The sequence below is a fragment of the Pelecanus crispus genome, chromosome 5 (assembly GCF_030463565.1).
Source record: "Pelecanus crispus isolate bPelCri1 chromosome 5, bPelCri1.pri, whole genome shotgun sequence".
Taxonomy (NCBI): domain Eukaryota; kingdom Metazoa; phylum Chordata; class Aves; order Pelecaniformes; family Pelecanidae; genus Pelecanus; species Pelecanus crispus.
The window spans coordinates 60,102,898-60,121,379 of record NC_134647.1 but is presented as its reverse complement, the minus strand read 5'-3'; the positions used below and the strand labels follow the sequence as shown (position 1 = coordinate 60,121,379).

The window sequence follows — 18,482 nt, the reverse complement described above, 5'->3', positions numbered from 1 at the left end:
AGACCACACATTGCCTGAACAGTAGACCAGACTTGAAAATTAAAAGCTCTACCTTTTGCAATATGAGAAATCATGCCTTCATCCAAGACATATCTTGCACCACGTTTGTTGCTTACGTTTACAACTAGCTTTCTGTCCCTTCTTATATTTTAAAATTTTTCTCATTTTATACATACATATTAATCAGTTATCAATCACTATCCTATTTTTACAGCACTCACACTGAAAGTCCTACCTCCTGAATCTGGGAGAGCTCAGGCCCACTATCAAAATCAGGAACATGTAATCATTTAAAAAACCTCTAATGGAAGTTTTGGTACAAAATGAAATAAAACATCCCAAACTGTCATGCCAACTCAGAATTAAATATTACTGTCTCCACAAAAGTACAGTGTCTGAACTGTCCAGCTGCTAATATTGGTCTGAGTCTAATGGAATGGATTTTGCCAGTCCCTGTAAAATAGATGCTTTGTTCACTTTGTCTGAAAGAAACCAAATGGGGTGTTGTGCGTGGTATAGTCTACATGTTTACCTGCTTCATTAGCAGAGAGAGGAGTTAATTTACTCTGGCTGCTGCTTACAAAGTATTCCCTTCTGTAAAGTGAGGTCTTGCATTGGGCAGGAATGGTAACAGCAACTGTGAAGTTGTTTCAGAATTAAAGTATTCAAAATGAAGCACCATGCGAACCTGAGAAGTTAACAACTAGGAGATTCCAGGAAGCAAACCTACCGCTATTCGCTACCTGGAAGCAAAGGGAAACCCAATGGATTCCTGATTTCCACAGCTATTTTCTTGACTGGAAGCCATTTTTTTCATGGCCTGGATTCTTTATCTAGGGCCTTATAACTGCCAAAAAAGCATTAATTATACATGACTACAGAAGCCAGCCAGTCATCACCCAATTTTATACAAGTTAGGAAAGAAAAGAGCACAAGGAGGGTTTGATAGCCTAGAAAGGAAAGGGAAAGGGCAAACACTTCTATAAAAAGACTTCAGATTAATAAGAACTCACGTGATGATCATTTCCAATTGCCTTTGCTATTTCCTCCTGGACTGGTTTGCAATCTTCAAAAACTATCACAAAGTTACAAAAAGAGGAAGCAAGAAAGAGAAACTGTTAAAAGCCAAAAGGGGAGTAGAAGTCATCCAGCTATCTCAGCCTGGTTTAAAATTTGAAATGTTAGGACAGAGCCGATTGGAGCCATGTAAATCTTCACCAGCAATAATTTTTTTAAGTAGATTAAAACCAAATGGAGACAACCATTAAAAACCCAAGGAAAATTCATGCAAGACCATCTACTGAAACATAAAGCGGCAATATTCCACAACATTTTCACAAAACAGTGAGATTGCTTTTGTCAGTCAGTCTGAGGGGGGTTCAACATACAAGCAACAACACTGTTTTATAGACTTAATATTTTCATTGTTCTAGGAATACTTTTAAAAAAAATTCTATGTTAAGCTCCCAACTATAGTCCTGATGATTCCCCAGTTCCCCAAATTAAGTGACTGAAGACCCGTGCTTATCTACAAGTAAGTGAGGAAGTATTTTCTACTCTGTAAATGCAATGATTGTGATGCTTCACAGTCAAGTCATACATTTGACATTATTGTTACGATTGTGCTATCAATTCCATTTTTGCTTTATGACATGATGGATGATTACGTGAATGGCTTTCAAGCTAGTAATACTAAACAACCTCTTTATGAGCAGTATTCCAGCTACGTCCACAGTGTGATCCCTTCAGCACCTCCTCTGAGAGCTCTTCCCTCTGGTAACCCAGGCTTCTCCCTTCAAGTTCTATCAGTTTTCTATATCCTTCCTTTTCTGTGGCATTTATTGGCTTAGTCTTTTACATAAAGAGCTTGCTAGTTTGCCATGGGTATGGATTGACAGCATAAAGTCAAATCTCGCACTTGGTTTTACAGCCAGATGGCCTCTACTGCCAGTATGCTGTGCCCATTAGGAACCACAGACCTTCAGGTACATCTCTGAAACAGCTGTCCACTTTTGTTTATGTCATGACTGTCAGTGTGAGACTTGATTAATTCTGGTTGCTGCTTGGATGGTGCCAGTGGCCATGTGTTTCAGACTCCTCCTCTGCAGCTTGGAACAATCAAGTCTTTGACTAAGAGGGGGTAACTCAGTCAATTGCTTGTACTCGATACTTAAGCATAACTTTCAGATCATAAAGGAGACAATCACAACATTTCTAGATCTTATCACTGTATGTGACATGAAGCAGTACACTGGTCAGCTTCATCTATGCAGTGCAAGTGCTGCAGAGACACTTGTTCCAAGTTCCAGTTTCTAGATGTCTACAGACAAATTCTACGCCAAGGCTCAGTGAGAACACGGACACTTTTCAGTATCTTCACCAATGATCTCCACAGAATCTGCCTATGCTGTTTTATTTAGACAAAGTATTTTGTTTGAGAGTAGAGGAGCAGGGTTTCAGCCAGAGAGAAAAAAAAGATCTGAATCCTGACTTGGCCTTCTATTACAAAAATACAGAGACTGAAACCAATTGCCACAACAAACCACTTCACATGTTTCTGGCTAAATCATGACTCACAGCCTAGATAAAGAGGTGTTACATGGTATGGTATCTTGACTTTCAAGCAACACCTTATTTTGATTTCTCTGAAAATAAAAATAAGGAGCCATGAGTAAAAAGCTAATGCTCCGACACTAAGGAAATGGCTGACTTTGGGCCACTCTGCAGTACAGCATGTAATAAAGGTACCCAAAATTTTGGGCTTCATAAAGAGCGAACAGGACAGAAGCAGTGAACCTGCTGTGACAGGGGCTGGCAGTATCAGCAGATTCAAAACCAGACTAGACCAACTCATGCACATCAGATCCATAAATGGATACTAAAGGACTAGGCATGCATTTTTTTCTAACAGCTACTATACAACAGATTGGAGTGTGAGAGAGCTACGAAATGAATGAAATTCAGAAAACAGAGCCTCCTGTGTTCATGAACAGCATCTTCTATTGCCACTGTGAGAGGCAGACTACTGTGAGAGGTGTGCCTCTGGGCTGATCTGTCAGGAATTTCTGAAGTTACTAGGAGGTCTGCTAGAAGAAAACCACTTGCATAAAAATAAGCACAGTAAGACTGACCGAGCTGGCCACTAGTCTCATCCAAATTGCCCTCTTAACCCACAGAAATACTGTCTTGCTTCAAAGCATTTGTACAGGTCTTCTATGGATCGCTGTCACTCCTGGGCATCATGTATTGAAATCACGTGTACTTCCATGTGGCAGAATGTTCCCTCCAACAATTTTTTAAGAAAAATGGCTATAAATTCTTATGAGACTGGTTTTTTATACATGTAGCTGTGTGTATGGGATTTAATCTGACTGCCGCTTCAGAGTCAGTCAGGGCACTGAAAGGTCCAGGAGTGGGAGAGGTGTTGTTCCCACTGGCTTGCAGTGAGAAGACTTAACACTGTCTTCCCTGCCACAGCCTTGCACTCTTCCGAAATCCCCGCCTCTCTCTTGCCAATGCATAACCCTGTGCTCCCTCACCTTTCTCCTATGAGATTGCTTTTCTCTTCACTATTGATTCTGTCTTTCTACTCACCCTTGTCTCTGTTACTTTTCCTCTTTTTTTACTTTTGTTTTTATTTTTACTTCTTCCTCCTGTGGTTCCTCCTACTTCATGCTTACACCCATCCTTCCTACCCCATCAGTACCCTGCACCCACACAGCTCTGAATAGAAACGTGAGAAAATTTTTAAAAGACCATTTCAGTCTACAGAACAAAAGGCACTTGCTCAGCATGAACACCTTTTTGCTGGTACCATAGGTCCTAAATGGCAGTGATGGCTTCACTCCTTGCTGTCACATTTCACCTGGGTGAAGCTCTAAGATCTCTGCAAGGAACCATGCAAGTCAGGCAGGGAAGGTCCCAGGAAAGCATTTATAAGGTTTGCCCTGAGGCAATATATTAATGTCTAGATCTGTCACAACTAGATATATTAGGGAAGCGGCAATCCAGGTTGAGTGGAAAAGAGGTGGGTATTAAAGAGGTATATGGATTCAGTTATAAGAGAAAAACTACGTAGGATTTGGCAACATGATGACTCAGGCAGGGGATACGCTGTCTTGGAGAATTTGTAAATGTAAACATAAAGAAGGGAAAAGAACTGCTTCAGGATGTGCAAAAAGGCAAAACTAAAAGCAATGGAGTTAAATTAAAGAAAAATCTTTGTAATAATGAATATCCAGAAAAATATTCCACTGTTGAGACCTATTAGGCACTTTAATAATCTCCTAAAAAATAGAACTAGTAGTTGCTACTAAAGTTGCTTGAAGTGTTTCCACACAGACTATTTTCAGAGAGCAAGCAGCCTTCATTCAAACAGAAAGCTCTTCTTGTCCTCAAAATTACCAGTGAATTATTGTTTTTCATAAATTTATTATTACATCTCGGTTGGGAAAAGCCCACATCTTTTTTACCCCTTCTCTCCACCTCTTCTGTTCAGTGGTGAAAAAAAAAGTAGAAGATTTCATTACAAAGGGGAAAATATCAAAAAGCAACAAATAGGAAACAGGAATAAAAAAATCACAGGCATTTTGTGTTCAATGTATCAAGGCCTAGAGTGGTTAATAAAAACAATGCAAAAAAAGTTATCATTTCCTTTAAAGGATTAAAACCAAACCTGGATAAAACTAGATGAGGACTCCAATGCCATCAGGTAAACAGTAAATAGACATTTGGAAGATGACAAACCCTTCCCACAACAAACTTCCTATTCATGCAGAAGGAAATGCCCTGCACCAGTTCGGGTTCCGCTGTTTACTGTTTGTAAACACATTCTGTGCAAGCGCAAAGGAGTAGATACCAACGGGTTTCTGAATGCTTCTACCACCCTGAGCGCAGAAACCTTTTTGAAGATTAATCACTACAGCCAGAACAAAAAGATCATCCTGACTTTCAAACTTAAATGAAAGTCCCTAGAAATCCAAAATCCCAGTGATCTGAAATGTCACCCAAAGCTAGAGGTAACCTTGAAACATCCTTATCTAGTGTTACAGTCTACCACTTACTAGCACTAAATAAGGACTGCAGAACTCCTTCAGGCTTCCTGCCCCAAGAAGATAAATGTTGGAAGCACTGCTCCTCTTGTTGACAGTCATTTACACATATGGGGAGCAAACAGCTCAGAGCACAGAACACATGCGTTCACAATAGAACCAGCGGTCACAAAAAAGGCTTTTCCACCAGTATCCCTAGCTCCTAATCCATGCCTCTTCCATTATTTACTGTATTTACATATTTAGACTTCTAAAAACCCCTCGAGGCCCCCATCCAGTATTTGGGTAACCACTCCTCACACTAAAATACCCAATGTCAAATTAGAGTATTATCCGTCTCTTTCTTACCTCCTCAGCAAACACAACAGGGAAAATTCAGTAAAGCCAGCTTCTCTGCCTCCTCTCACCAAAAGTCATGGAGAAAATGTTAAGAGGCCACAGCTCATGTGGGCCAAACAGAAAAGTGACTCCAAGTTGTGAGATTCTCAAGAAGCCCCTTTGAAAACAGCTTCCCTCATTTCCACGGAGGCAAGGCTGCTCAGCACCACACCCCCATGGCCTACTGCTGATTGCCAAATGAGATGCAAGTCATAACTGATGAACACTCTATTAGTGTGCTGACGTAAAAGACAGAAGCAGCAAATCAGGCTGCTAAGAAAGAAGATTAAACCTGTCTTATTTAAAACCACAGAGAATGTAAATGATTTAAACGCATATGTCCTGAGCTGCTGCAGTAAAGGAGAACAAAGCAAGCCATGGCAAACACATACTGAAAAACATTAGCAGTGCCTGCCAGCTGATCAGTAGGGAGCCCCTGCCTAGATGGCTAGCTGTTTTACACTATTAGTTGCTGATGTTAAAGAGCCATATTTCAAGATTTGGTGGCTTCCCAACAGTCTTTTCTCCTCATCACAGAAAAATCTGTATTGAACTAGTGAGTTTTGGTGCATGCAGCAGTACTGCATCCCAGTACAAAAAAAGGTGAAAAAGGGTGGCCCTTAACAAAGGCCTTAATGCATAGGTAGCCATGAAAGGCCCTTACCGTTACCTGTTCCTTTCCACCTATGCACACCTATGCATCCACACACTTTCACTTGATCATCACGCACTGCTAGAGCTTGAAAAGCAGCTGATTAAAGCCACCAAAACACTTTGTAATGCCATACACTAACAAGAGAATGCAGAAAAGAATGCTTCATTGTACTGATTATTCATGAATCACAAGCTATTTCTGATTATCACGAGGAAATAAAAATTAAGATTCTTTTTGATCACTGCAATGATTTTATAAGCAAGGAAGTTTCAAACCCGATTTGAGTTTGTTGGATTTTATACTTTCTATAAAAAGACTGCACCTTTCTTGCAGCTGCAACCTTTTCACAAACAGCTGTATCACCTTTGTTTAATTCACCTAGAAATACAAATGTGAAAGTAATGTTTCCCTTTAACTTGAGGAACCGCTTGCACAATAGGACTGTCAAGTGTAAGGAACACAGCAGTAAATGGAGAAATCCTGGTACATTATGACAAGCAAGAAGCATATAAGTCAGCTCAGGATCTAACAAAGCCATAGACGAGCAATGTTAGAGAGAAATAAAACACTGTGCCAGAAGGAAGAGGCAATTCACTTTTGGCTTATTCACCACGTGGTGGGTGGAATTCTAGTGTTCGTCTAATAAATGGGAAATTGCCCACAAGTTTTCTGTGGGATTATTTATGAAGATGCATGGCTTGGATGGCATGAAGGCACACAGTTAAAACACTAGACATTAAAAGTGCTGATCCAAAAAACCGAATGACAGAAAACGCTACTTATTCTACAAAAAATTACTCCAGAACAGTTTAATCTTTCTGAATTAATAATAATAATGGTCTTGGACACCTCACTGCACACTTTTGTACCTACATTTGGATCAAGAATCACAAACTATCTCACTGACTCGGACTCTCACTCATTCACAGCCAGACTTGAACAAGGACTCTCACAAACCGCGTAACCGCTGCAAGTAGCACGGGCAGCTGAGCTGATGGCGTTTCCTCCCTGAGCCAGGACAGAGTCAGTGATGTACCAGAGGACAAAGCTGAGGTTCTGATTATTCAGGGCCGCTAAAGACAGCACTTCTGAAATACAAGGTGGCATGCTGGGTTTCCTGGTGACTTCTCAGATAAAAGTGAGTATCCTCGGCAGGTGTAAGCGGTCATAGCTTCTTGGACGTCGGTGACCACTGACATGAAGTGCTGATCTGCCCCAAATATTTCATGCTAATTTGCTGACTGGCTCCCTCTCCATTTCTGCAACTAAATAGCTCAGCAATGTCTACTGTGAGCTGACACACGCTTACATTGCCAGTGGGTTTGGCTGTATTTCAGTGACAGATGGTAGAATTAATAAGAACAGAGAAAATAGCTGTATTTTACCAATTCAGTAGGAATTGCGTGGTTTTTCCTAAGCAGACTCAACATACGTACTGGACACGCACAAAATGTAAAACATGCATCAGGTTAACTTCTCTAAGCCTCATTATGAAAAAACCTAACCTTGTTCCTCATCCTCTGAGTCACTCTCAGAATCGCCATCTCTTTCATCTTCCTTGCCGTCAGATGATTTTGACATTCCATTCATGTGATCACCAGCCTGTCCCTCTTCATTAACTTCTTCATATGATTCAATATCTTCATCAATCTCTAAAATAAAAGAATCATACTGTGAGACAGGAAATGGAATTCACAACTAATAAAGTTCTTTTTAAGCAGACAGAGGTTAACTTCATTAATCTCCTTTTGCCTTTGCATTTGCTCAGTCTTTTTAAAGCCATGAGAGAATCTAAGACCACAGATAGGACTCATAAGAGCACATTATCATAAAAAACCATCACGTTCTTCATAGACAGAGTAGCAAAAATGCAACAAAGCTACTGAATGATGCATCAAGTATGATTAATACATTAACAGCAAAACAAACAAAATGATTAGCCACTGAAAGGACTAGAAAGATTAAGAGCTGGGCAAACAGAACTAAAATGCAAGACAGTCTCATTACAGGAGAAAAACTTGTTGTGATGAAAAAAACCACAAGCAATAGAGAAAGCTGGAGAAAGGTAATATATCGTAGGGCAAAGTACGATAAATGTGGATTGACGTGGCTAATTAGCAAAGAAGTGGCTTACAAACTAAATGAATTCATTAAATCCAGCCAAGGGGTGCTGCAGAGGAACATTCTGTTATCACACTGTTCTAATATGCTCATTCAGGTCCCAGGTGAAATCCTGGTACAAACGAAGCTTACAGCAGAATTACCATTCTTACAGCAACACGGTCTGGATTTCATCCCAGGCTACTAGCTTGACAAGTTGTAACATTTGATAGATAACTTTGCTGAGATCCATAGGTAAAGACTGTCTTCATGCATATGCATTAAAGAATCCTTGCCTTTCCAGCCAAGGCTGCGCTATTTAAAATCCCAGGCACCAGCATGCACAGTGATGTCAGTGATTTCCATTGAAAATTCAGTAATTCCACTGCTACCACTAGTTCACTGCACATGCAGCAGAGAGGCAACAAACCTAAATTGTGAAGGAGAGCTGTCACTGCTGGCACACCAGCTTTCCTCGTGGCCATAATTTCTCCCCTTTCAGATCTTATTGCTCACCTCTTTTTCTTTCCATCAGTGCTTCTAAAGTACTGAAGTGACAGAATGCCAAGGACAGAAATGAAGAATATCTGAGGACTTTCAAACTTAAATGAAAGTCCCTAGAAATCCAAAATCCCAGTGATCTGAAATGTCACCCAAAGCTAGAGGTAACCTTGAAACATCCTTATCTAGTGTTACAGTCTACCACTTACTAGCACTAAATAAGGACTGCAGAACTCCTTCAGGCTTCCTGCCCCAAGAAGATAAATGTTGGAAGCACTGCTCCTCTTGTTGACAGTCATTTACACATATGGGGAGCAAACAGCTCAGAGCACAGAACACATGCGTTCACAATAGAACCAGCGGTCACAAAAAAGGCTTTTCCACCAGTATCCCTAGCTCCTAATCCATGCCTCTTCCATTATTTACTGTATTTACATATTTAGACTTCTAAAAACCCCTCGAGGCCCCCATCCAGTATTTGGGTAACCACTCCTCACACTAAAATACCCAATGTCAAATTAGAGTATTATCCGTCTCTTTCTTACCTCCTCAGCAAACACAACAGGGAAAATTCAGTAAAGCCAGCTTCTCTGCCTCCTCTCACCAAAAGTCATGGAGAAAATGTTAAGAGGCCACAGCTCATGTGGGCCAAAGAGAAAAGTGACTCCAAGTTGTGAGATTCTCAAGAAGCCCCTTTGAAAACAGCTTCCCTCATTTCCACGGAGGCAAGGCTGCTCAGCACCACACCCCCATGGCCTACTGCTGATTGCCAAATGAGATGCAAGTCATAACTGATGAACACTCTATTAGTGTGCTGACGTAAAAGACAGAAGCAGCAAATCAGGCTGCTAAGAAAGAAGATTAAACCTGTCTTATTTAAAACCACAGAGAATGTAAATGATTTAAACGCATATGTCCTGAGCTGCTGCAGTAAAGGAGAACAAAGCAAGCCATGGCAAACACATACTGAAAAACATTAGCAGTGCCTGCCAGCTGATCAGTAGGGAGCCCCTGCCTAGATGGCTAGCTGTTTTACACTATTAGTTGCTGATGTTAAAGAGCCATATTTCAAGATTTGGTGGCTTCCCAACAGTCTTTTCTCCTCATCACAGAAAAATCTGTATTGAACTAGTGAGTTTTGGTGCATGCAGCAGTACTGCATCCCAGTACAAAAAAAGGTGAAAAAGGGTGGCCCTTAACAAAGGCCTTAATGCATAGGTAGCCATGAAAGGCCCTTACCGTTACCTGTTCCTTTCCACCTATGCACACCTATGCATCCACACACTTTCACTTGATCATCACGCACTGCTAGAGCTTGAAAAGCAGCTGACTAAAGCCACCAAAACACTTTGTAATGCCATACACTAACAAGAGAATGCAGAAAAGAATGCTTAATTGTACTGATTATTCATGAATCACAAGCTATTTCTGATTATCACGAGGAAATAAAAATTAAGATTCTTTTTGATCACTGCAATGATTTTATAAGCAAGGAAGTTTCAAACCCGATTTGAGTTTGTTGGATTTTATACTTTCTATAAAAAGACTGCACCTTTCTTGCAGCTGCAACCTTTTCACAAACAGCTGTATCACCTTTGTTTAATTCACCTAGAAATACAAATGTGAAAGTAATGTTTCCCTTTAACTTGAGGAACCGCTTGCACAATAGGACTGTCAAGTGTAAGGAACACAGCAGTAAATGGAGAAATCCTGGTACATTATGACAAGCAAGAAGCATATAAGTCAGCTCAGGATCTAACAAAGCCATAGACGAGCAATGTTAGAGAGAAATAAAACACTGTGCCAGAAGGAAGAGGCAATTCACTTTTGGCTTATTCACCACGTGGTGGGTGGAATTCTAGTGTTCGTCTAATAAATGGGAAATTGCCCACAAGTTTTCTGTGGGATTATTTATGAAGATGCATGGCTTGGATGGCATGAAGGCACACAGTTAAAACACTAGACATTAAAAGTGCTGATCCAAAAAACCGAATGACAGAAAACGCTACTTATTCTACAAAAAATTACTCCAGAACAGTTTAATCTTTCTGAATTAATAATAATAATGGTCTTGGACACCTCACTGCACACTTTTGTACCTACATTTGGATCAAGAATCACAAACTATCTCACTGACTCGGACTCTCACTCATTCACAGCCAGACTTGAACAAGGACTCTCACAAACCGCGTAACCGCTGCAAGTAGCACGGGCAGCTGAGCTGATGGCGTTTCCTCCCTGAGCCAGGACAGAGTCAGTGATGTACCAGAGGACAAAGCTGAGGTTCTGATTATTCAGGGCCGCTAAAGACAGCACTTCTGAAATACAAGGTGGCATGCTGGGTTTCCTGGTGACTTCTCAGATAAAAGTGAGTATCCTCGGCAGGTGTAAGCGGTCATAGCTTCTTGGACGTCGGTGACCACTGACATGAAGTGCTGATCTGCCCCAAATATTTCATGCTAATTTGCTGACTGGCTCCCTCTCCATTTCTGCAACTAAATAGCTCAGCAATGTCTACTGTGAGCTGACACACGCTTACATTGCCAGTGGGTTTGGCTGTATTTCAGTGACAGATGGTAGAATTAATAAGAACAGAGAAAATAGCTGTATTTTACCAATTCAGTAGGAATTGCGTGGTTTTTCCTAAGCAGACTCAACATACGTACTGGACACGCACAAAATGTAAAACATGCATCAGGTTAACTTCTCTAAGCCTCATTATGAAAAAACCTAACCTTGTTCCTCATCCTCTGAGTCACTCTCAGAATCGCCATCTCTTTCATCTTCCTTGCCGTCAGATGATTTTGACATTCCATTCATGTGATCACCAGCCTGTCCCTCTTCATTAACTTCTTCATATGATTCAATATCTTCATCAATCTCTAAAATAAAAGAATCATACTGTGAGACAGGAAATGGAATTCACAACTAATAAAGTTCTTTTTAAGCAGACAGAGGTTAACTTCATTAATCTCCTTTTGCCTTTGCATTTGCTCAGTCTTTTTAAAGCCATGAGAGAATCTAAGACCACAGATAGGACTCATAAGAGCACATTATCATAAAAAACCATCACGTTCTTCATAGACAGAGTAGCAAAAATGCAACAAAGCTACTGAATGATGCATCAAGTATGATTAATACATTAACAGCAAAACAAACAAAATGATTAGCCACTGAAAGGACTAGAAAGATTAAGAGCTGGGCAAACAGAACTAAAATGCAAGACAGTCTCATTACAGGAGAAAAACTTGTTGTGATGAAAAAAACCACAAGCAATAGAGAAAGCTGGAGAAAGGTAATATATCGTAGGGCAAAGTACGATAAATGTGGATTGACGTGGCTAATTAGCAAAGAAGTGGCTTACAAACTAAATGAATTCATTAAATCCAGCCAAGGGGTGCTGCAGAGGAACATTCTGTTATCACACTGTTCTAATATGCTCATTCAGGTCCCAGGTGAAATCCTGGTACAAACGAAGCTTACAGCAGAATTACCATTCTTACAGCAACACGGTCTGGATTTCATCCCAGGCTACTAGCTTGACAAGTTGTAACATTTGATAGATAACTTTGCTGAGATCCATAGGTAAAGACTGTCTTCATGCATATGCATTAAAGAATCCTTGCCTTTCCAGCCAAGGCTGCGCTATTTAAAATCCCAGGCACCAGCATGCACAGTGATGTCAGTGATTTCCATTGAAAATTCAGTAATTCCACTGCTACCACTAGTTCACTGCACATGCAGCAGAGAGGCAACAAACCTAAATTGTGAAGGAGAGCTGTCACTGCTGGCACACCAGCTTTCCTCGTGGCCATAATTTCTCCCCTTTCAGATCTTATTGCTCACCTCTTTTTCTTTCCATCAGTGCTTCTAAAGTACTGAAGTGACAGAATGCCAAGGACAGAAATGAAGAATATCTGAGGACTTTCAAACTTAAATGAAAGTCCCTAGAAATCCAAAATCCCAGTGATCTGAAATGTCACCCAAAGCTAGAGGTAACCTTGAAACATCCTTATCTAGTGTTACAGTCTACCACTTACTAGCACTAAATAAGGACTGCAGAACTCCTTCAGGCTTCCTGCCCCAAGAAGATAAATGTTGGAAGCACTGCTCCTCTTGTTGACAGTCATTTACACATATGGGGAGCAAACAGCTCAGAGCACAGAACACATGCGTTCACAATAGAACCAGCGGTCACAAAAAAGGCTTTTCCACCAGTATCCCTAGCTCCTAATCCATGCCTCTTCCATTATTTACTGTATTTACATATTTAGACTTCTAAAAACCCCTCGAGGCCCCCATCCAGTATTTGGGTAACCACTCCTCACACTAAAATACCCAATGTCAAATTAGAGTATTATCCGTCTCTTTCTTACCTCCTCAGCAAACACAACAGGGAAAATTCAGTAAAGCCAGCTTCTCTGCCTCCTCTCACCAAAAGTCATGGAGAAAATGTTAAGAGGCCACAGCTCATGTGGGCCAAAGAGAAAAGTGACTCCAAGTTGTGAGATTCTCAAGAAGCCCCTTTGAAAACAGCTTCCCTCATTTCCACGGAGGCAAGGCTGCTCAGCACCACACCCCCATGGCCTACTGCTGATTGCCAAATGAGATGCAAGTAGTAACTGATGAACACTCTATTAGTGTGCTGACGTAAAAGACAGAAGCAGCAAATCAGGCTGCTAAGAAAGAAGATTAAACCTGTCTTATTTAAAACCACAGAGAATGTAAATGATTTAAACGCATATGTCCTGAGCTGCTGCAGTAAAGGAGAACAAAGCAAGCCATGGCAAACACATACTGAAAAACATTAGCAGTGCCTGCCAGCTGATCAGTAGGGAGCCCCTGCCTAGATGGCTAGCTGTTTTACACTATTAGTTGCTGATGTTAAAGAGCCATATTTCAAGATTTGGTGGCTTCCCAACAGTCTTTTCTCCTCATCACAGAAAAATCTGTATTGAACTAGTGAGTTTTGGTGCATGCAGCAGTACTGCATCCCAGTACAAAAAAAGGTGAAAAAGGGTGGCCCTTAACAAAGGCCTTAATGCATAGGTAGCCATGAAAGGCCCTTACCGTTACCTGTTCCTTTCCACCTATGCACACCTATGCATCCACACACTTTCACTTGATCATCACGCACTGCTAGAGCTTGAAAAGCAGCTGACTAAAGCCACCAAAACACTTTGTAATGCCATACACTAACAAGAGAATGCAGAAAAGAATGCTTAATTGTACTGATTATTCATGAATCACAAGCTATTTCTGATTATCACGAGGAAATAAAAATTAAGATTCTTTTTGATCACTGCAATGATTTTATAAGCAAGGAAGTTTCAAACCCGATTTGAGTTTGTTGGATTTTATACTTTCTATAAAAAGACTGCACCTTTCTTGCAGCTGCAACCTTTTCACAAACAGCTGTATCACCTTTGTTTAATTCACCTAGAAATACAAATGTGAAAGTAATGTTTCCCTTTAACTTGAGGAACCGCTTGCACAATAGGACTGTCAAGTGTAAGGAACACAGCAGTAAATGGAGAAATCCTGGTACATTATGACAAGCAAGAAGCATATAAGTCAGCTCAGGATCTAACAAAGCCATAGACGAGCAATGTTAGAGAGAAATAAAACACTGTGCCAGAAGGAAGAGGCAATTCACTTTTGGCTTATTCACCACGTGGTGGGTGGAATTCTAGTGTTCGTCTAATAAATGGGAAATTGCCCACAAGTTTTCTGTGGGATTATTTATGAAGATGCATGGCTTGGATGGCATGAAGGCACACAGTTAAAACACTAGACATTAAAAGTGCTGATCCAAAAAACCGAATGACAGAAAACGCTACTTATTCTACAAAAAAATGATTCCAGAACAGTTTAATCTTTCTGAATTAATAATAATAATGGTCTTGGACACCTCACTGCACACTTTTGTACCTACATTTGGATCAAGAATCACAAACTATCTCACTGACTCGGACTCTCACTCATTCACAGCCAGACTTGAACAAGGACTCTCACAAACCGCGTAACCGCTGCAAGTAGCACGGGCAGCTGAGCTGATGGCGTTTCCTCCCTGAGCCAGGACAGAGTCAGTGATGTACCAGAGGACAAAGCTGAGGTTCTGATTATTCAGGGCCGCTAAAGACAGCACTTCTGAAATACAAGGTGGCATGCTGGGTTTCCTGGTGACTTCTCAGATAAAAGTGAGTATCCTCGGCAGGTGTAAGCGGTCATAGCTTCTTGGACGTCGGTGACCACTGACATGAAGTGCTGATCTGCCCCAAATATTTCATGCTAATTTGCTGACTGGCTCCCTCTCCATTTCTGCAACTAAATAGCTCAGCAATGTCTACTGTGAGCTGACACACGCTTACATTGCCAGTGGGTTTGGCTGTATTTCAGTGACAGATGGTAGAATTAATAAGAACAGAGAAAATAGCTGTATTTTACCAATTCAGTAGGAATTGCGTGGTTTTTCCTAAGCAGACTCAACATACGTACTGGACACGCACAAAATGTAAAACATGCATCAGGTTAACTTCTCTAAGCCTCATTATGAAAAAACCTAACCTTGTTCCTCATCCTCTGAGTCACTCTCAGAATCACCATCTCTTTCATCTTCCTCGCTGTCAGATGACTTTGACATTCCACTCATGTGATCACCAGCCTGTCCCTCTTCATTAACTTCTTCATATGATTCAAAATCTTCATCATACTCTAAAATAAAAGAATCATACTGTGAGACAGGAAATGGAATTCACAACTAATAAAGTTCTTTTTAAGCAGACAGAGGTTAACTTCATTAATCTCCTTTTGCCTTTGCATTTGCTCAGTCTTTTTAAAGCCATGAGAGAATCTAAGACCACAGATAGGACTCATAAGAGCACATTATCATAAAAAACCATCACGTTCTTCATAGACAGAGTAGCAAAAATGCAACAAAGCTACTGAATGATGCATCAAGTATGATTAATACATTAACAGCAAAACAAACAAAATGATTAGCCACTGAAAGGACTAGAAAGATTAAGAGCTGGGCAAACAGAACTAAAATGCAAGACAGTCTCATTACAGGAGAAAAACTTGTTGTGATGAAAAAAACCACAAGCAATAGAGAAAGCTGGAGAAAGGTAATATATCGTAGGGCAAAGTACGATAAATGTGGATTGACGTGGCTAATTAGCAAAGAAGTGGCTTACAAACTAAATGAATTCATTAAATCCAGCCAAGGGGTGCTGCAGAGGAACATTCTGTTATCACACTGTTCTAATATGCTCATTCAGGTCCCAGGTGAAATCCTGGTACAAACGAAGCTTACAGCAGAATTACCATTCTTACAGCAACATGGTCTGGATTTCATCCCAGGCTACTAGCTTGACAGGTTGTAACATTTGATAGATAACTTTGCTGAGATCCATAGGTAAAGACTGTCTTCATGCATATGCATTAAAGAATCCTTGCCTTTCCAGCCAAGGCTGCGCTATTTAAAATCCCAGGCACCAGCATGCACAGTGATGTCAGTGATTTCCATTGAAAATTCAGTAATTCCACTGCTACCACTAGTTCACTGCACATGCAGCAGAGAGGCAACAAACCTAAATTGTGAAGGAGAGCTGTCACTGCTGGCACACCAGCTTTCCTCGTGGCCATAATTTCTCCCCTTTCAGATCTTATTGCTCACCTCTTTTTCTTTCCATCAGTGCTTCTAAAGTACTGAAGTGACAGAATGCCAAGGACAGAAATGAAGAACCAATTAGGCAAATAAACAATTACCCAGACAAAGAGAATTAAGGGAATAAGGAGATTCATTTTCTGTATTAAAAATCAATTGAGATTCCAACTGCATTGCTGGAAGTGAGGCCTCCTTAGGTAACTGTCAGAAATGTGCCCACCTTCTGGAAGGAAAAAGGCTTGATTAATCACAAGCACACATCCACAGGGACCGACAAGGAAGCTGAGCAGTAGCACTGCAGAATTATGAAAGTAAAAATAGGAATAGGAAGTAGGAATTAAAATCTCTCTCTAAATTTGACTTACTCTGAAAAAGTCTTTATAATAAGGAGTGTGTGAAGGCACAGGCTGAGCTCACCATCTCTTCCCATAGGGGCAGGCAGAGCTGTAAGCAGGCTGATGGCAACAGGGACTGGCCTTAGGTGGCACTGGGGAAATGGCACATTCTGAGCATGCAGTTGGAGCTGCCATGCATCGTTTTTATACCACAAATATTATCTTTGTCTGCCACAAGAAACACCCCTTGGGCAAACTTTCAGCAAGGGCAGCTTCTCTCCCGTCTTTCTTTTTAAATCTCTGTCAACAGAAATGAGATGGGACTCAAGCAAAAGGGGCAAGGCCAGCCAGCTACGGGAGCGTTCAGTAAAGGGAAAGAATGATAGCCCCAGCGGGGTCAGAGCAGAGAAGGCAAGAAAGGTGAGCTGGTAGGCCTGGAGTAGAGGGAACAAATGCTCAGACAAGAAAGGAAGCTGAAGGTTTGGGCAGGTGTCAGGTAAGCAGTGCCTAGGGCAGTGTGGTGGAGAAGGGACTGGAAAGAGCCTTCCGTGAACAAAGCATTGCACTCCCACTGGCAACAGACAGGAGAAAAGACCAAAATAGTTCATCTGGTGCTAAATCTTGCTGCCATTTTGCTGCTATGTGCTCCTCCCACCTTCCCTCCCCTTCTGCACCCAGCATTCAGCCTCCTCCCCCTCACAGTTCGCCCCCCGTCCCATCCCATCCCATCCCATCCCATCCCATCCCATCCCATCCCATCCCATCCCATCCCATCCCATCCCATCCCATCCCTCCCTCCCTCGCATCAGGCAGCAGGAGACTTTTCCACCTCCTGCCCCTATGGCCACCATCCTCTCTCCATTCACCTTATGCTGATGTCCCGTCTCCCTTAGGAGCTCACCTCAGACTCACTGTCTCCCTACCCACACCCAGTCCCATTTCTTCCTTCTGCTCGACTTGTCCTCCACCTGCTCCCATTTTCCTTCTTCACTGTTGTCCCTTCACTCTGCCCCACCTTCCTCCTGCTTTCCCACCTCCCCACGCTCCTCTTTCAGCCTCTCAGACCTTCCTTGCTCACTTTCTTGGCTCTTGCAAAACCCTCTCATCCTATTGCTTGGCTGAAAGGAGCCCCACTAATTTTATTGCCCAGACACAGGCATCACCATTTTTCTCGCACATGAGGTGTCCTAAGAGACGATGCTCCAGGCGAAGCTGGAGGCCCACAATCCCCTACCTTCTCCAGAATCATCCTCTCCCATTTTTCATCCCCTGCTTGTGTTTTGGAATACTGTACCATTTTTACTGGTGTCTTCCTGACTATCTTCATTCTCACGATCAGATAGTTTTTTCCTTTCTTCTTTTCTGTACTCCTGTCCAGTCTGCATTTTGTTCTCAATATTAAGTGGCCTCAAGTGAGTTCTCACTTCACAACTTGGTAAGTTGACTAACACTGAACCTTTGCTTGATTTCTGCTCAACATTGCTTTTACTTGGCTCACTGCGGACTCGATCTCTCCAGGAAACCACACGCTTTTCCTCGTGGTCCTCCAACTTCCTCTTCGGAGGGGACGGGATTTTGTCCAGACCCATTGTAATAAGGCACCTATAAAAAAACCAAGGTGAGTTGGAAAGTATCACGTTTTTCTTTCTGTGAGCAATGGAAGGGAAGGAAGGAAGGAAGCAGACACAGGGAGCTATCTAGCTCATTATCAACAGTAAAACCAGGTACCTATCTGCCTCTGCTTTGCCACTCAGACAAGGTTACTGATTAATGACTGACTTGGAGAAGCACCC

At 41.5% G+C, this 18,482-nt stretch overlaps 1 protein-coding gene across 1 annotated transcript in view; it reads right to left on the bottom strand.

The window, feature by feature from the left end:
* LOC142593565 (uncharacterized) overlaps positions 1-18,482 on the bottom strand; it is a 55,128-nt gene that overhangs the window by 21,327 nt on the left and 15,319 nt on the right. The window contains 8 exon segments of the mRNA XM_075711214.1: positions 731-743; positions 1,014-1,075; positions 7,590-7,736; positions 8,701-8,732; positions 10,191-10,293; positions 11,421-11,567; positions 15,253-15,399; positions 17,984-18,291. Coding sequence (XP_075567329.1) covers positions 731-743; positions 1,014-1,075; positions 7,590-7,736; positions 8,701-8,732; positions 10,191-10,293; positions 11,421-11,567; positions 15,253-15,399; positions 17,984-18,291 — 959 coding nt within the window.